Source organism: Dreissena polymorpha, chromosome 4 (genome assembly GCF_020536995.1).
Source record: "Dreissena polymorpha isolate Duluth1 chromosome 4, UMN_Dpol_1.0, whole genome shotgun sequence".
NCBI classification, from domain to species: domain Eukaryota; kingdom Metazoa; phylum Mollusca; class Bivalvia; order Myida; family Dreissenidae; genus Dreissena; species Dreissena polymorpha.
In genome coordinates, this window is record NC_068358.1 from 43387709 (window position 1) to 43411100 (window position 23392).

Below are 23392 nucleotides of genomic sequence, written 5' to 3' on the forward strand. Positions count from 1 at the left end.
CAGCCTAAAAGGGGCTGAGCTACAAACAGCTTTCCTTGTATATTATTGAGCATGGATACCTGTTATAGCTGTAGAAATGTACTGTGTATCCTGACCTTTCTCTGCTTGCTGTACAGGAGCCCTGGAGTCTGACTATCCAGTGGATGAAGACATCCTGAGGGCGGACGCCTACCCCCAGTATCCTGAGGCCCCACCCCCCTCTGCTGAGGGAGCCCATGAGGGGGCGGGGGAGGAGCCCGGAATAGGAGGAATCTCTCTCGTACAGTGTGCCACGGGCAGCACCATGGGTCAGAGGTCAGGGCAACATACCCCTTCTGCCACTCCACCAGGGTCTAGAGGTAACAACGCAGTGTTGTAGTACTAGTTTGTGTGCACTGCTGTACTGAATGCAGAGTGAAGGAGCTACTCTTTACTGAGCACATTGTAGTTTCTTAAGCCTTGTGTTTTGTGGTTCCCATTAAAAATATATGTGTTTGAAGTATTCAAAGTGTATGACCTTCTATATGTATAAAATAATGATCGATTCCTACGCAAGAAGAATTAATAATCATTTATGCTGGTAAAATGTAGTTTAAAACACTTTAGCACCATTTTCTTTAACTTGGATCACTGTTTCCCATATCTATCCTAGAAACAATATATAATTTTTCATATAGACAATTGTATTGTGTATTATAAGACGGATTAAGACATTAAAATCAAGCTAATCAATGCTTTATTAACATTTGCACATTTTCATTTCGCAATTTGATATCATTAAACAAGAGGTAAGCCTTTTCCCTCACAGTTTATAATTCAGTACAACTAACAATGTGCTTCTATTTTGTACTGAGTATATCAGACTAATGCTCAGATTTCACATGCTTTCTGCACATGTCTACTCCATGCTTGGTTTCTGCTAGATGCCTCCCCCAGTAGAACGGACATCTCAGCAGCTGTGACAGAGGCCCTAGCCAAACAAAAAGGTGGGTATGACATCAGCACAAAGTCATTTAGTATCTTAAGTTTGCTTTTAGCTGAATTATCATCAAATGAGGACATTTGTTTCAAATGAATAAATTTTTGAGAAACAATTAAGCATTTAATTACATTTTAAGAATAACATTACACCTAAAAGTCATTTCATAAACCTCAACAACATATGCATGCGTTTATTAGTCCCTTACCACTGTAACTGGAGGGAACTAAAGGTTTACACGCAGGCTGTCAGTGTGTCTGTGTGTTCATGTGTCCATCCAACTCTGATCTAAATCCAACGATAATTCGAAAAGTAGTTAAGCTAGGTTGATATAATTTGGTATGTGGATAGAGGGCTGTATGGGGAGTAGGCATGATGTGCCTTTTTTTTGATGAAAAAAAAGGTGGATGGTAAGGTTTTGAAAATAATTAAATCTCATGTCCATGCAAATCTGGATCCTTAGATAATTTAAAAAATAGATAAGCTGGCTTGATGAATATATGTCCATATGGGTAATTTGCTAATTGTATAAAAAAAAATTGTCAGGCAAAAATTGTAGTTTTTAAGTTACATTAAATTATGGTTATATTAATATGTGAAAAAACTAATATCTGGAGCGTGTTTACAGTCAAACAGTTTTTAGCCTTTATAATGAAACTTAAACAATGGATAAACAGCCATTTTGGAAATAAGCATGTAATTTCCATTTGTGTTCATCTTTTTGGCAATTTGTACATCTAAAAACAAATCTGGATCATGTTATATATAAAAAATATATAATCTGGATCAGGTGAAAAATCTGGACAAAAAATCTGGATTAATAAAAAGTTCTTAAGCAAGACTGATGAAACTCATTATAAGGATAAATGTATTGTCCATATGGGGAATATGTATGTTATTTAAGTTTTGTTTGTCAAACATAAATTGTAGTTGCTTTGGTTTAAAAAAAAAGTGGAAACTAAAATCTTGATTCTACGACAGCTTAAAAAGTAAGATGGTTTTATGAAACTGGATAGATGAATAGAGGGCCATGTTGCGAACATGTACTACAGTTCAATTTTGTCTGACTGTATATATCTTTCCCAAATAACTACATCATGCAATAAATAAAAAAGAACATAAGCTAAATTTATGAGTGTCAGTACTTAAATACAGAGCCATATGGACAATATCCATGTTTTCACAGGGGTTTTTGACAAAAATTAATTATGGTTGCTATGGTCACAGCAATTAATAATTGCAATCTGGAAACTGAAACAAGTGGGAAAGTACTTTAGCTGGTTTGATGAATCTGGGTATATGGATAGATGTTATTTATAAATTTTGTCTTTTTTTTTCGGATAATTTTTCAGAAATTTTTGAAAACTAAAATCTGCATCCTTCAATAACTAAACAGTACATGAGATAGGTTGATAAAACTTCTGGAATCCTGTTTGTACTCCAACAACATTAACCGCGTATCGGACTGGTGTTTTTAATGTGACATTCCTTTTGTTTGATAGAGAATTACCTTCAAATTGGACACAAAAGTGTACATGAACATACAATCTATATCTAACTTAAGATTCTTTTGTAATAATACCCCTTCTTGTTCCTGTCTAAGTTTTTATGTTATACATTCCTAACTTTTTTTTAAATTTCTTTTTTTGGTAATTTAAGATGAGAACGGAAAATCCTTAAATTAAAAATAAACAGAACAAAAATGATTAAACCATTTGCATCCCAATGTCACAAAAACAAACGCTTCTTTATTCTTATCAAATGCGTGTCTTTAAATTCAGAGATGTCATGAATAAGACTGTGTTTATAATGTTTCAAGTTTCTTTCAATATTTAACCATTCTTTAACGGTCAATCATCTTTACCTAAATTGACAGGATGATATATAAGGCAGTATAATATTTTTTCCATAAATTGGTCTCTGAAGGAAAAATAGCATGCAAATATCGCATTTGTCAAGCCTTGTATTTGCATATGGGGTCTCATGTTGTTAATCTTTCTAAGAAAATGTCTGGGCTAACGCATGATAACCATTATGCATCTTCAACAATAGACATTTTTTAATGGATGTTTTGTCATAAATGTTAGGGAAAATTCATAATATTAAAACTAGTGTGTAATTTGAAAATTGCTGTTTACCTTGTCATAACAGCCATATAGAGAAAGGTCAGATTAATTAAAAAAAGATACATAATAATTTCCCTTGATTCCAAACTGTTGTTTTTTTATGCCCCCGGAACGAAAGATTGGGGGTATATTGTTTTTGGCCTGTCTGTCTGTCTGTCATTAATTGTGTGTGTCCCAAAACTTTAACCAAAACTTTAACCTTTGTTAAAGTTTGATCATAACTTTTTGAATATTGAAGATAGCAACTTGATATTTGGCATGCATGTGTATCTCATGAAGCTGTATATTTTGAGTGGTGAAAGGTAAGGTCATCCTTCAAGGTCAAAAGTAAAAAAATATGATCCAAAGGAAGTAATAAGCTTTAAAAGGGAGATAATTTGTAAACCTGCCAAATTATATATTGAAATTGTATTTCAAAGCGGCACAATAGGGGGCATTGTGTTTCTGACAAACGCATCACTTGTTATTGTCTGACATTACTTGCAACATTACTTCATGTTAATTACATTGATTTATACTTTTTATGCCCCCAGATCGAATAATCGGGGGCATATTGTTTTTAGCCTGTCTGTCTGTCACTCTGTCTCAAAACTTTAACCTTAGCTTTAAAAGGGAGATAATTTGTAAACCTGCCAAATTATATATTGAAATTGTATTTCAAAGTGGCGCAATAGGGGGCATTGTGTTTCTGACAAACACATCTCTTGTTAATTGCTGCAAATTCCATTACTGTCAAAACATTAATTTATTGGATCAGAACATTTGCACTGAAATTGTAAAACCTCATCTTTTTTATTTTCCTTTTATTTTTGTAATATTTTTAATATGTTTAGGTGCCAGTGTTGAAAACCTAAAATCATGAAGCTATATGTCTGACAGATTACCAATATGTCATGGTCACTGTCTCATACTGTTTCTCACTAGAATTTATATTACACCCTGAATCGAAAAGTCAAATCATATCCTATGAAACTGTCATTGTTCTTCCCAACACCGTTTTTAATTTCCGTAGACACTGAAATCTCATCCATAAATAGGTGTATGGCTTGGGTCGAATATCTCTAATGTCATGGTGACTGCCTGGTATATAACTCTCACAATAATGTAATAGTATAATCATAACCAATACATTTATTGTAGTCCTCCTTAACAATACATTTAATTTCCCAAAGCATTAGGCACCATTCTATTATTGTTCCCAGTCGTGACAATACCTCAGAATGTTATAGTCAAAGTATGTCTCTCAAGTCCTGGGAGACTTATTCTTGACATAACATTAGTTTCTGTTTGTCAGAACGATGTATTTTAATTGTTGTTTTTGTTGTTGTTCAAATGTTGTGTAAAGGTTACTGGTATGCTACAAGCAATAATGTGTTATTTTTATATTTCAGATTGTCAATTTACACATTGACTTCAATTTACCAATTTGATATGAGTAAAATCTTAAGCATAAAGTCTGCAATATTTGTGTTTGTATATCAAACATTTATTAAGTGTCTATGTTTTTTGATATTTCACTAATTGACAACTTTTTTAAAACTTAATCAGTGTTGTGTGCCATCTAGTCTACAGACTCAATGTTCAGGTTCCACTATTAAAAATGTTCTCAATTTAAACTGAAAATCTTGACAAAAACAGAATGCTTGTAACATTTTAGCTTTGAATTTGATTGGCTGACTGCTTGACATCTGTCTGCAGTTAAGACATCTGTTTAGTCATGGGTTCTTGATCATGCAGTTGTAAGTTATTGTTCACAGAGAAACAATCGTGGTTGCCTAGAGAGGGGTCAGGCAGCCCCTTTGACAAAGGGTCACCCATGGGTTCCAGTACCTCTATCAATAAACGAGCATCCCTGGAGTCCATCATAGGGAAAAGGGCCTCACAGGGCTCCATCCACTCCCTCGGTACAGGTGACATGCATGGAATGGCATGTCGACCTTTGACCTTTAGTGACCTTGATGGGTTATCTCATAAAATACATTGCCTTGAACATCTGTTGATAACAGTACATTAGCAGACAATGTGTTAATTATGGTCTTTTGATTTACCTTTCCCTGATGCCATATTGATTTGATTTGGCAACTGTCCTGCACTATGTTTCATTGAGCATGTATTCATTGACAATAAATAAGCAGTTAAGATAACAGCCCAAATGATAGATATGACAAGCATAGATTGGAATATTGAGCTTGGATTAAGTAGAACTAAGTGTATTTCATTTAATGCAAGGATTAACAATTACGCTTGATAATGCAACATTCAAAAGTTATAAGTAGCATTAATAAATGGCTAGTTTTTACCTCAGAATATCACTTCCCATGCTTTTTTCGTATAATTCTTTTATGTAATTGACATTTTACCGAGCTTGAATCTGCATGAATAAGCATCAATAATAATAAATTTGATCTCACTTTACATAACATTTGCATGTTTTTCTAGAAAGAGAATAGACACTAATCCAAATATCAATAAAGGATTATTTTTAGTCCACCGCATAATTTGTGTATGTGACAATACATTATTGATTTGTGTCAATATTTCCTATGCCAACACAACCTCCAGTGAATCTTTAGTGCCAAAATATCATGTCGTAACATCCTTTTATTGCTATCATATTATTGTTTATACCTGGATTTTTTTAATTATTATTATAAATATTAAGCTTATCTTTATCAAGTTGTATTAATAAAATTGCTTAGAATCAATTAAAATAATTGAACAATGTATATAATTATAAATTTTGATTTGATGCCTTTCTGTCTTTTCTTATATCAGTGAATAGTATTACTATTACTTCATCTTTTCTGGTACTTTCTTGAAAAAACTCCATCTAACAAAAATCACATATGTTTTCCTGATTGCATTTGTTATCTTTGCTAAATTTAGAACGCCTCATAAATCACTGTTAAAATGCATGTCTGAGTAAAGTAGGTAGATTTCCCTGGAGACAGAATTGCTGTTATTGAAGTTGTCCTTGTTTGCAATGGTAATCAAGACTTGATTCATGGCATGTGAGCCAGGAAGTGAAAGCATTTCTGTCCATTGTGGCTGGGGATGTTATCTGTTTCAGACACTTTCTATTGATCCATGTGCTTTGGGAATAACTATGTTTTTTGGTGAATAAGCACTAGCTCTGAAATTGCTTTTATTTTATTGAACTGCAGAATGTTTCTCATTTTATTAAAGCAGGCATGGATTTGCTGTCACTATTTTTTCCCGTAACTGAACACAGATACTTTTCAGAAGCCATACAATCTTTTTAACTTGTCTTTGGAGAAATACCACTGATGTATTACAGTATATTATAGTTTGTGTAGCAGATTTATTCATGAATTGAAGCCTTGCTAGTTTGAATGAACAGGCCTGTATGTTGACTATCATAGTCAAATTACAAAATAAAAGTACTCTTAGTTTTTGTGTGTTCCATACAGATAGTGTCCAGGAAAGAAAACCAGTGCAAATATAATATCATTGTAACCATTTGAAGTCTTATTTAATGACTCGCAGAATATTGGAATGTGGCCTGAATAGCATGTACCAATATGGCTTGCATTTTTAGCTGAATTATGCTTAACATGCTCAGGTTGAGCTGTACTGATCGCTAACTTTCTCTTTTGCGTGTACTAATACCTTCACATGTCAACATTTAATTAAAAAACATCTTCTTAAAGCCACACAACTTATTATACCCCTACAAACGAAGTTTAGGGGGGTATATAGGACTGAACTTGTCTGTCGGTCGGTCGGTTGGTCTGTCAGTCTGTCTGTCGGTCCGTATTTAGTGTCCGCTCTCTAATTCCAGTAGTTTTCATCCGATCTTCACCAAACTTGGTCAGAAGTTGTATCTAGATGATGTCTAGGCCAAGTTCGAACATGGGCCTTAGTGGGTCAAAAACTAGGTCACGGGGTCACTTAGTGCATTTTAAACATTCAGCATGTTGTCTGCTCTCTAATTCAAGTAGTTGTCATCCTGATCTTCACCAAACTTGGTCAGAAGTTGTATCTAGATGATGTTCAGGCCAAGTTCGAACATGGGCCTTGCCGGGTCAAAAACTAGGTCACGGGGTCACTTAGTGCGTTTTAATCATTCAGCATGTTGTCCGCTCTCTAATTCAAGAAGTTTTCATCTGATCTTCACCAAACTTGGTCAGAAGTTGTATCTACATGATGTCTAGGCCAAGTTCGAACATGGGCCTTGCCGGGTCAAAAACTAGGTCACGGGGTCACTTGGTGCGTTTTAAACATTCAGCATGTTGTCCACTCTCTAATTCAAGTAGTTGTCATCCGATCTTCACCAAACTTGGTCAGAAGTTGTATCTAGATGATCTTAAGGCCAAGTTCAAACATGGGCCTTGCCGGGTCAAAAACTAGGTCACGGGGTCACTTAGTGTGTTTTTAACATTCAGCATGGTGTCCTCTCTCTAATTCAAGTAGTTTTCATCCGATCTTCACCAAACTTGGTCAGAAGTTTTATCTAGATGATCTGAAGGCCAAGTTCGAACATGGGCCATGCCAGATCAAAAACTAGGTCACAGGGTCACATAGTACGTTTAACACATTGAGCATGGTATCCGCTCTATATTTCAAGTAGTTTAAATCCGATCTTCACCACACTTGGTCAGAAGTTGTAACTAGATGATGTGTAAGTCAAGTTCGAACATGGGCAATGCCGGGTCAAAAACTAGGTCACGGGGTCACTTAGTGTGTTTTAAACCTCACCATGTTGTCCGCTCTCTAATTCAGGTAGTTTTTATCCAATCTTCACCAAAATTGGTCAGAAGTTGTATCTTGATAATGTCTAGGGCAAGTTTGAATATGGGTCATGCCGGGTCAAAATCAAGGTCACAGGGGTCACTTAGTGCGTTTTAAACATAACAATGTTGTCCGCTCTCTAATTCAAGTAGTTTTTATCCAATCTTAACTAAACTTGGTCAGAAGTTGTATCTAGATGATGTCTAGGTCAAGTTTGAATATGGGTCATGCTGGGTCAAAAACTAGGTCACGGGGTATCTTAGTGCAAATTAAACCTCATTATGTTGTCCGCTCTCTAATTCAAGTAGTTTTCATCCAATCCTCACCAAACTTGGTCACAAGTTTTATCTAAATGATCTCTAGGACAAGATTGAACATGGGCCATTCCGGGCCTAAAACTAGGTCACGGGGTCACTTAGTGCGTTTTTTAACATTCAGCATCGTGTCTGCTCTCTAATTCAAGTAGTTTACATCCGATCTTCACCAAACTTGGTCAGAAGTTTTATGGAGATAATCTTAAGGCCAAGTAAGAACATGGGCCTTTCTGGGTCAAAAACTAGATCAAGGGGTCACTTAGTGCGTTTTAAAAATTGGGCATGGTGTCAGCTGTTTTTTGTGAAGACGACACGCAAAATATTATGTGTCAATGCCGCATGTGGGGGTATTCGTCACGTCTGTGACAAAGCTTTAGTTTGGCATAGTAAATGTAATAAATAGTAAATGTAAGTATAATTAAGAAATATATTTTATCTATGCCAATTAGAATACTAGTATATCTGGTGTTTACAAGGTAGCAATCTGTCTTTTTTGCGCTTTAAAACTTAAAAAACATCGCGTTTGTTGAAATGGACCTATATGAAAAAAAATCCTTCTTTTGGTTGTAAAAGCAGTACCGTTTGAAAAATAATAAATAACTTGCTAACTAGGCTATAGACTTAATTTTCTCTATGCAAATTAGAATATATCTGGTGGTTACAAGATAGAAATCCGTCTTTTTTGCACTTCAAAACTTAAATATAATCGCGTTTGTCGAAATGGACGTATAAGTATAGAAATCCTACTGTCTGTTTAAAATTAAAAATAATAATAAATTACTTGCTAACTAGGCTATAGATTTAATGACAATTTTGCACACTTTCAAATTGCATCTATATGTATTGATTAACATGTATTTCATTTCAAGGTGTGTGGCTTTAAGCTCACCTATGCTTAACATGCTCAGGTTGAGCTGTACTGATCGCCAACTTTCTCTTATGCATGTACTTATACCTGAGCGTGTCAACTTTTCATTAAGAAAAATCTCCTGAACTGCTAGGAAGATATTAACAGACTTCACAGGGTTGATCATCTTACAAAATTGTTCAAACAGTTCTGGTCAGCAAAATATATAGGACACAAGAGTTAAAATATATTTTAAAACTGAGCACTTTAAAAATGGTCTTCTCTTAAAGTACAGCCAACGCAGAACAAACATATTTTGCGATGCGCGGCGGCAAGGCCCAACGAGTCGATGCTGAGTCGGCCGTTGAAGCCGCGTCGCATCTGTCCGCCGAGGCAAGCCGCAACCACGACATGATGCCGAGTCCATGCGCATCTTCAAATCAAAATCTTTTTAAAATGATTAGTTAGTCAAAGAAATTTAAAAGAACAATTATAATAATATTTAAAATCATAATTTATTTAATGTGCGCGGATTCAAAATAGATAAACTAGTTAATAAAAAAGCATGCTGTTGTTTTGTTTTTAGTGATTGCATTCCCGTTTCTAAAGAAATTGCTGTCATCCTGATAGAAATAATTATTATTTTAAAGGAATGCAAATAAAAAAAATCGAATTTATAAAAACAAGATACGATTATCACGGGCATGTATTAATAAAATTCCAATAATCATTTACCATTGTCATTTTTAGAATCGGCTAAAGTACTTTAAGTTACTTTGTGTGCGTTTATTGCACCGTATGATTATTGTCTTTATATTAAACGGTCAACAAAAATATTTGTTTTAGGTTTAATTTTTACGACAATATGTATAAGCATATAAGCATATTTAATGTGTCTGGCCAAGTTAGTTTGTTTACGGCCCGTAGTCTATGTATTTCATACATAAATGTCGCGTAATTATGTTTTGGCACATACGAGTGGTCAAGACTCCAGCAGTTGGTGGATTTATAATTGCTTGTTGTTTTTGCTATTATATTGTAGCTGAGACAATTAGCAGTTTGAAGCCACATCAATAACCAACACTTAATTGTTGTTTTATTAATTATCAGCTTATTATAACTATTGTTTGACTATGCGTATATAAAGTAGTTTCATTTTGTTTATATTATATAGTTAATATTGCTAATCATTACCCGATAATGCCATATATTCCAGTTTTAAAGCAAATTCCGGTAAATATTTACGATAAAAGTGCTCAAGACACACACACACACATTCGCAATTATTCTTAAGTATCAAATACATTTTTGCTTTTGTTACTATTTAAAGATATGATGAAATGACGTCCAATCGAGGCGGGTTTTTTCCACTGAACACACATAAATCGCCTGACGTGATGTACATGTTTTTATACAACACAAAATACACCCAAACTTTCCATGCGACGTTGTACATGTCTGCATAATTTTCGCCCGCTTTTTATGGAGACAAAGGATATTTTAGCACTGTTTATTTGACACTAGAATTTGTTAATGTCGCATTAGCATTAAAATTCGGATGGGTGTTTCGGATAACAAATTTTATAAAGCTCATTTCAGAATCGAAAGAAACATTAACATTGTGAGTAATTTATTCAACGATAATTTGTTAAAGCGCATTACGTGCCATATCGCTTATTAAAATGTGAAAATAATAAATATGAAAGTAGCGTAAATCTAGGTTTCTATGGGTGTGTATCTTTTCACACAATCCGCCGCGTAAGCATGCGACGGATTTACTCCGCGAAAGTACGCGAGGTTAAAACAGACTCGGCGTTAATGCGGGGATTGATGCCGATAGCCTTGGCGATACGCCGCGTGAACACTCGACACGGCCGCCGCATACTAAATTTCTGGCCGTGGCATAGCCGCGGATTATGTTTGTTCCGCGTTGGCTGTACTGTACTCAACAAGTGAATTGGTTTACAGTATATATAGTAAAGCTTTAAAAGAACTCTTCTCTGAAACTTCAAATGTGCTGGATATAATATTTGTTTTGTACAGTGAATTAGTGTTCCTGTGCTAAGTGTTTGCAAGTCATGCTCTTTGGATCAAAACTGATCAAGCCCATTGGGTTATATGTACTGTAATAGTAAATAACGTAAACAGTGCTGAGATTGCAAGGAAACCTCAATGGCTTTGATATTTGGTGTGTGACATCAGATTGCATAGGACCCATAGTTTGACATTGGCTCTTTTCTATTACACAGGTGAGGGATCTAGTGCTCTTTTGGCCATCTTCTTTCTTTCATTAGGTCTAAGCCGGACTTAAATTTTTTTAAAAGTGGCACCAGCATGTGTTATGTATAATAATATTTGCAATTATAAGTAACTGTTGTGCTTGGAACATACAAATATACTTAATGTGAAAGTGGTTTGATATAATCTACCTTCTGAACCTCATTCAATCCAAATTGTGGGTGAATTTTTTCAGAATGAAATCTATATATTGTAGTTATGATGAAAATCTGAATTTTTTGAATGCTTTGTAGGAGATACCCCTCAGGCTACTGTGTTCAAGGCAAAAGGTGAACCCGTCAATTCTGGGGCTGCCACGCCTGACCTGTCTAGGAAAACAAGCAGACGATTGTTTCAAGAGCCCTCCGGTCTTGTTAAAGATGGAATTAACTCCCTTGCCTCTGGAAATGATCTTCAGACAGAAGAGGTTGAAAAGATGGGCAGTGTATTGCCCACCATGTGGATGGGAACACAGAGTGGAAGGTGAGAGAAATGTGCATACCTGAGGTCGGCCATTTGCAGTGAACATCATGGCATGATTGCCAACAATAATTAAATTTTATCAATTTATTTTTTGGTGTTGCTTATTTAACTTTTCTTACAATTTTTATGTAGTATTGCATATACTCATAAAGGAATGTTATTGTTGTTGTTTATTCCAGCATTGTTTTTTTTAAGGAGATGTGTAAGGCTATTATAAAAAAAATACTGATCAACATGTATTTGCTATGTGGATAATTTAAAATCCTTGATCTTTTTGGACATAACTAGGAATAGAAACAACTTCAAAACCTTATGAATTCTTCATGACAATTATAAACAATATGTACTAACAATAATGTATATATGTGTGAAAAGAACTCATTCAAACTCAACAAAAGTAAAATCCTAAATATTGTATAGTCTTATATCTTATACATTTAAAAAAAGCCTCATGGTTAATGTATTTCCTATTAATGTAAAATGTGTACATGTAATATATTGCACATTGGTGTTATTTCATGTACAATACACACACATATGTCTTGTTTCAGCCTGTATGTGCATTCGTCCGTGGCCCATTGGAAGAAGTGTCTACACTCTGTGAAGCTTAGGGACTCAGTGCTCAATATTGTGTAAGTTCTAAATCACCACATATTCGTATTGAGCATTCAATATGCAGGACAGTAGGTGCAACAGTTTTTGTTGTCAAAATACATAAAAAAGTTACGTTAAACTTTCAGTCAGATCTCAGATATTGATTTTAAGGAGTAACTTTCTGATTACTCAATAGTGCATACAAATTGCATACTGAGGGTTTTGATGAAATGCTTAATAAAAAATATCTTCATGGACCTTCCAGTAATGTACATGTACATATTGAGTGCAAAAGCTAAATATTGTCCCTATTTTGCAGGCATGTAAAAGGCCGAGTACTGGTTGCATTGGCTGATGGGACAGTTGCAATATTCCATAGACATACAGGTGGGTGTTATTCCATTAATATACTGGTAGGTGATATGCTATAAACATACAGTTGGGTCATATACCATAAACATACAGGTGGGTCATATACAATATACACATAGGTGGGTATATTTACCTCTGTTATAAAACCTTATTTGTGGTTCACTCAGCTGAGACTTGATTGAGAATTGTTTTACTGTTCCCTGTTTAGACGGTCACTGGGATGTGGAGAACTACCACCTCCTGGACCTGGGCAGGCCCCATCATTCCATCAGATGTATGGCCGTCATAGCTAACAAACATGTCTGGTGTGGATACAGAAACAAGATACACGTTGTAGATCCACAGTCCATGTCTATTGTGGTAAATGCTCTAAAAATTGTGTTCATTTTTTTAACTGATGAAAACTCTGTTTTACTCCAACATATTCTTTATTTTAAATATTCCTTAAAATGGGTTAAGTTTGCCTTATCTTTGTTAAGTTTTCATAAAAAAAAGTACAATTATGACTTTTTGTTTTCATAAAAAATAAGCAAATTAGACTAGAGTGAATAAGCAAATTAGACTAGAGTGAATTCTGAGCCATGAAGAACACTGACAAGTGCACGCCGTTTTGTTTGTTCACAGAAAAGCTTTGATGCTCACCCGCGCAAGGAGAGCCAGGTGCGTCAGCTGGCCTGGGTGGGGGATGGTGTGTGGGTGTCCATACGGCTGGACTCCACCCTGCGCCTCTACCACGCCTACACACACCAGCACCTGCAGGACGTGGATATTGAGCCCTACGTCAGTAAGATGCTAGGTAACACCATACCTGACCTTTACCAGGTGGTCATTACTAGACGATCCTGGAATTCAAGTAGGGCAGTTGACACATATTGGTATCAGTTTTTACTATAATTAGTGATTAATACCCTAGAGAGGCTGAGCTTAACCAGGGAAAGTTGAGAAAGAGAAGTGACAACTTTAAAGATTCAAATAATTTTTAAAAATGCTGAATAATGAAAGAGACAGAAGAGGCTGATCAGCGTGTTTGAAGGATAGTGGAAAGTCATATTATTAAATAGCACCTGTTATTATAACATAGCCAAAGCATTCAATATTCTTATTGTGTTAACTTGTAGGAAATACCTGTTTCAGTTTAAAATATTCTATACTGCTTACGTCTATTAAACACTTTATGTATTATTTCAGGTACAGGCAAGCTAGGATTTTCATTTGTCAGAATCACATCTATGCTGATATCGTGCAATCGTTTGTGGATTGGAACTGGCAACGGAGTCATTATATCAGTACCCCTGTCTGAAAGTAAGTTTCAGTTTTACTGTATCTTGGACACATTCACTGATGTCTGTTAGCAATGCTGAAATGTTTGAAATTAGTGAATTGTTTTTAATTCATGTATCACATGTGTATATCCTAGGAATATGTGAACTGGTACATTAATTAATAATGATTTACTGTGTGTGATTATGCAATAGTTCAGTGTAAAATTAATGTGTCCATGTGTTGATATCATCAATAGAACACAGGTTTTTGTAAATTGTATGTTAGCAAATGTCTGAAATGTCAGGACACTGGACATTGCAGTGCTAGGAGTCCTGTAATTAAAACCTATAAGATTGCGCAGTAAGATTCCCTTCATCTTTAATACCATAAAGTACAAGCTAGTGAATCTTTTTAAATGTCATGTTTTACTACCATGGCAGTATTGTCAAACAAACACTAAATTTCTTCATATATTACCGGTACCAAAATAACGTAACTTGCTATACCATTGAAAATTGTACACAGCAGTTTCAGCTTGCGGCAATCCCCTATCTCCCCATATCATCTGAAATCACTTTGAGCATTGTTTTACTTTACCATGTGCATGCACCAAGTGTAGCTTAAATATAAAGAATTAAGGGAATTCTGTCTGTCTGAGATGCAATCATGCCATGAAGCATATGTGATGTACAGGGTATTTATATGGACAGAATTTTAATTGAGCATCATGATTTATTTATTTTGAATAAAGTCATTTAAATGAATCCGTTAAAATTGCATGAACATCTAAAGATATTAAACTTTTCTATATTGCAAGTGGTTTTGCACAAATAATCATATACATAGAAGAATTAATATTTAGAATATAAAGGAGAACTTTATTGAATAAAAATATTTAACTAGTGTTGATATTGAAACTGAATCTATGTTTGTCTGAGATATTGCAGTTCTGTACACAATGTCTATGCCTGTTTCAGACAACAAGAAGTATTTCTGTCTGAATTCTTGCACCTCTTTTCACAGTGTCTATGCCTGTTTTCAGCTCTGTTCAGTGTCTATGCCTGTTTGCAGCTCTATTCGCAGTGTCTATGCCTGTTTGCAGCTCTGTTCACAGTGTCTATGCCTGTTTGCAGCTCTTTTCACAGTGTCTATGCCTGTTTGCAGCTCTGTTCACAGTGTCTATGCCTGTTTGCAGCTCTGTTCATAGTGATTATGCCTGTTTAAGACATCTGAATTCTTTCAACTCTCTTCACAATGCCTATGCATTTTTTGTGCAGATCTGTTCACATTTTCTATGCCTGTTTCGTCTGAATTCTTGCAGCTCTATTTAAAGTGTCTATGCCTGTTTCAGTTCTGTCTTAATTATTGCAGCTCTGTTCACAGTGTCTATGCCTATTTCAGCGGTCTGAATTCTTGCACCTCTGTTGACAGTGTCTATCCCAGTTTAAGCTCTCACTGATTTCTGGCAACTCTGTTGACAGTGTCTATGCCTGTTTCACATATGTCTGAATTTTTGCAGCTCTGTTCACAGTGTCTATTCCTGTTTCAGCTATCTGAATTATTTCATGTCTGTTAACAGTGTCTATGCCTGTTTCAGCTCTGTCTGAATTCTTGCAGCTCTCTTAACAGTGTCTTTCCCTGTTTTAGCTCTGTCTGAATTCTTGCAGCTCTGTTATCAGTGTCTATGCCTGTTCTAGCTCTTGCTGAATTCTTGCAGCCCTGTTAACAGTGTCTTTGCCTTTTCCATCTGTTTTAACAGTGTCTATGCATGTTGCAGCTCTGTTAACAGTGTTTATGCCTGTTGCAGTTCTGTTTACAGTGTATATGCCAGTTGCAGCTCTGTGAAAAGTGTCTATGCCTGTTGCAGCTCTGTTAACAGTTTCTATGCCTTTTGCATCTGTGTTTACAGTGTTTATGCATGTTGCAGATTGGTTAACAGTGTCTATGCCTGTTGCAGCTGGGTTAACAGTGTCTTTGCCTGTTTCAGTCATGCAGGTCTGCTAACAGAGTCTTTGCATGTTGCAGCCTCATTTACAGTGTCTTTTACTGTTTCAGTCTTGCAGCTCAGTAAACATAGTTGATGCCTGTTTCAGCTCTGTCTGAATTCTTGCAGCTTTTAACAGTATCTATCCCTGTTTCAGCTCTGTCTGAATTCTTAAAGCTCTGTTAACAGTGCCTATTCCTGTTTCAGCTCTGTCTGAATTTTTGCAGCTCTGTTTACAGTGTCTATGCCTGTTTTAGCTCTGTCTGAATTCTTGCAGCACTGTTCACAATGTTTCTTCCTGATTCAGATCTGTGTGAATTCTTGCAGCTCTTTCACAGTGTCTTTGCGAGTGTAAGCTCTTTCTGAATTCTTGCAGCTCTGTTTACACTTTCTTTCTCTGTTTCAGCTCTGTCTTGAATTCTTGCAGCTCTGTTCGCAATGTCTATTCCTGTTTCAGCTCTGTCTGAATTCTTGCAGCTCTGTTCACAGTGTCTATGCCTGTTTCAGTATTGAAGCTGTGTAAACATAGTCTATGCCTGTTTCAGCTTTGTCTGGACTCTTGCAGCTTTTAACAGTGTCTATCCCTGTTTCAGCTCTGTCTGAATTATTGTAGCTCTGTTAAAAGTGTCTATTCCTGTTTCATTTCTGTCTGAATTCTTGCAGCTCTGTTCACAGTGTCTATGCCTGTTTTGGCTCTGTCTGAATTCTTGCGGCACTGTTCACAATGTTTCTTCCTGATTCAGCTCTGTCCGAATTCTTGCTGATCTGTTCACAGTGTCTATGCCTGTTTCAGCTCTGTCTGAATTCTTGCAGCTCTGTTAATGCTGCCTTTCTCTGTTTCAGCTCTGTCCGAATTCTTGCTGATCTGTTCACAGTGTCTATGCCTGTTTTTAGCTCTGTCTGAATTATTGCAGCTCTGTTAACAGTGTCTATTCCTGTTTCAGCTCTGTCAGAATTCTTGCAGCTCTGTTCACAGTGTCTATGCCTGTTTCAGTATTGAAGCTCTGTAAACATAGTCTATGCCTGTTTCAGCTTTGTCTGGACTCTTGCAGCTTTTAACAGTGTCTATCCCTGTTTCAGCTCTGTCTGAATTATTGTAGCTCTGTTAAAAATGTCTATTCCTGTTTCATCTCTGTCTGAATTCTTGCAGCTCTGTTCACAGTGTCTATGCCTGTTTTGGCTCTGTCTGAATTCTTGCGGCACTGTTCACAATGTTTCTTCCTGATTCAGCTCTGTCCGAATTCTTGCTGATCTGTTCACAGTGTCTATGCCTGTTTCAGCTCTGTCTGAATTCTTGCAGCTCTGTTAATGCTGCCTTTCTCTGTTTCAGCTCTGTCCGAATTCTTGCTGATCTGTTCACAGTGTCTATGCCTGTTTTTAGCTCTGTCTGAATTATTGCAGCTCTGTTAACAGTGTCTATTCCTGTTTCAGCTCTGTCAGAATTCTTGCAGCTCTGTTCACAGTGTCTATGCCTGTTTCAGTATTGAAGCTCTGTAAACATAGTCTATGCCTGTTTCAGCTTTGTCTGGACTCTTGCAGCTTTTAACAGTGTCTATCCCTGTTTCAGCTCTGTCTGAATTATTGTAGCTCTGTTAAAAGTGTCTATTCCTGTTTCATCTCTGTCTGAATTCTTGCAGCTCTGTTCACAGTGTCTATGCCTGTTTTGGCTCTGTCTGAATTCTTGCGGCACTGTTCACAATGTTTCTTCCTGATTCAGCTCTGTCCGAATTCCTGCTGATCTGTTCACAGTATCTATGCCTGTTTTTAGCTCTGTCTGAATTATTGCAGCTCTGTTAACAGTGTCTATTCCTGTTTCAGCTCTGTTTGAAAACTTGCAGCCCGTTCACAGTGTCTTAGCGGGTTTCAGCTCTGTCTGCATTTTTGCAGCTCTTTTAACAGTGTCTATGCCTGTTGCAGCTCTGTTAACAGTGTATGTGCCTTTTGCAGCAGTGTTTACAGTGTCTATGCATGTTGCAGCTTTGTTAACAGTGTCTATGTCTGTTGCAGCTCTGTAAACAGTTTCAATGCCTGTTGCAGCTCTGTTTACAGTGTCTCTGTCTGTTGCAGCTCTGTTAACAGTGTCTATGAATGTTGCAGCTGTGTTAACAGTGTCTATGCATGTTGCAGCTTGGTAAACAATGTCTATGTTTTTTGTAGCTTTGTTCACAGTGTCTATGCCTGTTTGCAGCTCTGTTCACGGTGTCTATGCCTGTTTGCAGCTCTGTTCACAGTGTCTATGCATGTTGCAGCTCTGTAAACATTGTCTATGCTTTTTGAAGTTGTGTTAACAATGTCTATACCTGTTTGAGTCTTACAGCTCTGATAGCAGACTCTATGCCCGTTTCAGTCTTGCAGTTCTGTTATCATAGTCTATGTTTGTTTCAGACAACAAGCAGGCAGTGTCACTGGGCTCGTCTGTGGGTCGCCCAGGTGGGCTTGTGCGGGTGTACAGTGATAACAAGACAGACAATGTCACCCCGGCCTCGTTCATCCCGTACTGCACGATGGCCCAGGCTCAGCTCTCATTCCATGGGCACAGGGACGCTGTCAAGTTCTTTGTAGCAGTACCAGGTGAGTTATCATTCTTTTACAGGTCCTTCATTTGCAGAATAAAAGCTCTTTTAAAAATCCTGAAGTAAAATTATTCTAAAAAAACACACTTTTTTTTGTAGAATCCCACGTTTTGTATTTGAGAGTTACAATACAAAGCATCTATTGTTAAAAGGAAATTATCAAAACACAATAAATGAGAAACATAGTACAAAGAAATTCAAGGAGCTCTGTTTTTATGGATACAGGCCTCAAGTTTCAAAGAATGAGTTGTAGGGCCAAGATAGCACTTTTGATTATCATTGTTGCTTAGTTAAGACTGCTGTAGAAGCTTACTTCAAAGTGCCTTTATAGTCCATTTCTTTCAGCTCTGAATGATTGTCTTCTACTTTCCTACTTTATCATCATCATGGTCTCATGAATAGGATTTTGGCCCAAAAAAAGAGCCTGTTGATATAATTATTACTCTGTATGTAATTTGTTTCCTAAAATAACATATAATATATTTAAAAGGACACACTATTTGCCTGTGCCTTTGGAGGAGTACTTGTGCGTCTAACAACTTTCATTTACCTTTACCAGAACGAGATGCTTTAGCTCTGTCATAAATGTTTTAAACAGACATTCCTAAGGTACTCAATAAAATGGCAACTATGATAATAATAATAATAATAATAGCATTAATAATAATAATAATAACTATAGATAAAAGGGTAAATGTTTATTGTTAGTTTTTTAAGTTTGAAATTTTATTTTGGACATTTTATTGATGTTAATTCTGTTAACCACTTTCCAAAAATAGCTAAACGTAAGCATTTTGAAATTGAACCTAAACACTATAACTTATATTTCTTCATGAAAATGAATTCAATATATAACATTGCTTTGTAAATAATTAAGTTTCAAGAGTTTAGGCAGTAATCTACCTACCTGAGTGTGTTAAACCCATTCAGTATGTTGTTGTTACAGTCACATATGGGAGAGTAGTCAGTACCTTTCATCTAGGTTGCACACATGTGTTTCTACCGTTTATAACTTGCAAAAACTTACTAAATTTATGAACACATCAGCTGGCTTGGATATATGTTTTTGACACTTATGTGGGGAGCAATATTATTTTGTAATATTGATGGCATTTTAACAACTGCTTATGAAAAAAAGTTCAGGTATTTGTTATGTTTGTGTGCTATCTTAACTAAAATGGCAAGTTTTATTATATTACCTTGAATATGTTGAGATGTTAATGTAAAAAGAACCAGTTCAATAACAAACAGGACAGTGACTTTGTATTAAAACTGCTGACTAGAAAATTGCAATGTTTATATTAAAACAAGTAATAAAAAAAACTGCTCCAATATCACAAAATATCTTTCCATTATCAGTTGCCCCTTATAATTTATAGAGAGCTATTATATGGACATAAAACTTGGTTTCTATGGAAAAAAATGACTTTGTGGACATGAATGAAATGCAAATCTGCAACAAATCCTTTATTTAATTAATTATGTCCTACTAAACTTAAATGTGATGTCAAGTAATGGCTTGCTTTTTATGCCCCCTTTCAAAGAAAAGGGGGCATATAGTGATTGGACTGTCCGTCCTTCTGTCTGTCTGTCCGTCTTTCCGTCACACTTTGCGTTTAGGTTAAAAATACTCATAACTTATATGTCCCTTGAGATATAACCTTCATATTTGGTATGCATGTGTATATGGACAAGGCCTTTCTATACGCATGAAAATTTTGACCCCTGTGACCTTGACCTTGAACTTAGGGTCCGCGTTTAGGTTTCGAAATCTGCATTTCGGTTTTGAAAAATGCTCATAACTTCTATGTCCCTTGAGATATAACCTTCATATTAGGTGTGCATGTGTTTATGGACAAGGCCTTTCTATACGCACACAAATTTTGACCCATGTGACCTTGACCTTGAACTTAGGGTCCGCGTTAAAGTTTCGGAATCTGGGTTAAGGTTTCGAAAAATGCTCATAACTTCTATGTCCCTTGAGATATAAACTTCATATTTGGTATGCATGTGTATATGGACAAGGCCTTTCCATATGCTAACAATTTTTACCCCTGTGACCTTGACCTTGAACTTAGGGTCTGCATATAGGTTTTTGAAATCTGCGTTTAGGTTTCGAAAAATGCTCATAACGTCTATGTCCCTTGAGATTTAACCTTCATATTTGGTATGCATGTGTATATGGACAAGGCCTTTCCATACGCACAAAATTTTGACCCCTGTGGCCTTGACCTTGAAGTTAGGGTCTGCGTTTAGGTTTCAAAATCTGCGTTTAGGTTTTGAAAAATGCTCATAACTTCTATGTCCCTTGAGATATAACCTTCATATTTGGTATGCATGTGTTTATGGACAAGGCCTTTCCATATGCACATAAAATTTTACCCCTGTGACCTTGACCTTGAACTTAGGGTCCGCGTTTAGGTTTCGAAATCTGCGTTTAGGTTTTGAAAAATGCTCATAACTTCTATGTCCCTTGAGATATAACCTTCATATTTGGTATGCATGTGTATATGGACAAGGCCTTTCCATACACACACACATTTTGACCCCTGTGACCTTTATCTTGAAGTTAGGGTCCGCGTTTAGGTTTTGAAATCTGCGTTTAGGTTTTGAAAAAAGCTAATAACTTCTATCAAGCGTTTATAGGGGGCATAAGTCATCCTATGGTGACAGCTCTTGTTGTGACACAACTTTGTAAATTATTGGTACTTCAATATTACGTTGAATCACCTATAGCTAATATATTGGTTAAGTGGAAAAGGTATTTCAGTAATATATGTTATGTTGCAAAGAATCCAATGTATTGTATTTACTGGAAAGCTCAACTTTCTGTGTGAACACATCCCTGCTGTTCAGTCATGACTGAATTGCATCACCAGTGTAGGTGAGCAATATGGAACATGATTTTATGTGTTTCTTACCTGAGCATGCTCATGGTGAGCTTTTATGATCACCTTTTGTCTGTTGTCTGTCATCCATCGTGTGCTGTGCGTCATCAATATTTGCCTTGTTAGCACTCTAGAGGCCACATTTACTGTCCAATCTTCATGAAACTAGAAGATTTGGATGTGTTCGAGAATGGTTCCGGTCTGTTGAAAAACATGGCTGCAAGGGGGCAGAGAAGTTATCCTTATATGGCTATAGTAAAGCCTAGTTAATACTCTAGAAATCACATTTATAATCAATCTTTATGAAACTTCGTCAGAACATTTGTTCTAATGATATCTTGGGCTGCACAGAACAGGTCAGTTCCTTTGTATATCAGGTGAGAGACTTTGGGGTTTTCAGGCCCTCTTGTTGTACGGTGGCATAAAGGGGACATAGGCAATATTTTATTTAACAGTCTCTATGACGTGTGCACGTCATAGCCTTGACGTCCGCACGTCATAGAAATAGTTAAACGAGGGCTGTTTGTAAAACATGCATGCCCCCCATATGGGCTCTAAGTTGTAGTGACAGCCATTTTGTAAATATGTTTTTTGTCACTGTGACCTTGACCTTTGACCTAGTGACCTGAAAATCAATAGGGGTCATCTGCGAGTCATGATCAATGTACCTATGAAGTTTCATGATCCTAGCCATAAGCTTTCCTGAGTTATCATCAGGAAACCATTTTACTATTTCGGGTCACTGTGACCTTGACCTTTGACCTAGTGACCTGAAAATCAATAGGGGTCATCTGCCAGTCATGATCAATGTACCTATCAAGTTTCATGATCCTAGGCCTAAGCGTTCTTGAGTTATCGTCTGACAACCATCTGGTGGACAGACCGACCGACAGACAGACCGACCGACCGACAGACCGACATGAGCAAAGCAATATACCCCCTCTTCTTCGAAGGGGGGCATAATAATATAAAATAGGCAATATTTTATTTAACAGTCTCTATGGCGTGCGCACGTCATAGCCTTGACGTGCGCACGTCATAGAAATAGTTAAATAATATAACATAGGCAATATTTTATTTAACAGTCTCTATGGCGTGCGCACGTCATAGCCTTGACGTGCGCATGTCATAGAAATAGTTAAATTATATAAAATAGGAAATATTTTATTTAACTATTTCTATGACGTGCGCACGTCATCACTATAACGTGCGCACGTCAAAGCCATAGTTATGACGTGCGCACGTCATTGCTATGAAGTGCGCAGGTCATAGAAATAGTTAAATAAAATATTTCCCATGTCCCATTTATGCCGCTGTATGTTTAATCTTGTAAGTATAGAATATAATTATATATTATAATCAGGGATCATATTTTCCCACAACATCAATCGGTCTGGATTTAAAATGGGGGGAAAAGGTATCCGAAAAATAACATCCGAAATCCATGCCACAATGGTATAATACACAGTATAATAGTGTCATTGGTGTATATTTCTGTATGATACATCTTTCGATAGCAATAAGAGACCCCTATCATAAAAAGGCTGTGGTGTGAATGCCTGATAAAATCAATAATTGCCGATAAATCGCCGATATGGTGTCAAAAACAACACTGTAGCACTCGAGTAGCAGAAGCGGGTTGTTAATTGGGGGCAATAAAGGGATTAGCAAAGGTAAGTTTTAGCCAGACAGAGCTTGAATAGCGAATTTATTGGGAACTTATAGACTTTACATCGTTTTAAGCTCACCCGAGCACAACGAATGTCAGGACAGAATCTGACCGACTGTTTAGGATTTTCAATCGGTCTTTCATGACCCCAATCGGTCTAGGACCGACAAAACCGAAAAGAATATGATCCCTGATTATAATAATGTCAGTTTGTGTGAATTTTCTATAGCCTTACAATACATAGTTTGTTGGACTTATCTAAAGCTATACATAGTGTTTAATTTTTCTAAAG

At 36.4% G+C, this 23392-nt stretch overlaps 1 protein-coding gene across 1 annotated transcript in view; it reads left to right on the top strand.

Annotated features, from left to right (window-relative positions):
• The window catches only part of LOC127879226 (C-Jun-amino-terminal kinase-interacting protein 4-like), a 125819-nt gene that overhangs the window by 77117 nt on the left and 25310 nt on the right, over window positions 1-23392 (top strand). The window contains 10 exon segments of the mRNA XM_052425947.1: window positions 117-338; window positions 903-965; window positions 4842-4988; window positions 11529-11757; window positions 12309-12389; window positions 12671-12738; window positions 12932-13083; window positions 13348-13519; window positions 13912-14025; window positions 18356-18541. Of these exon segments, the coding sequence (XP_052281907.1) occupies window positions 117-338; window positions 903-965; window positions 4842-4988; window positions 11529-11757; window positions 12309-12389; window positions 12671-12738; window positions 12932-13083; window positions 13348-13519; window positions 13912-14025; window positions 18356-18541 (1434 nt within the window).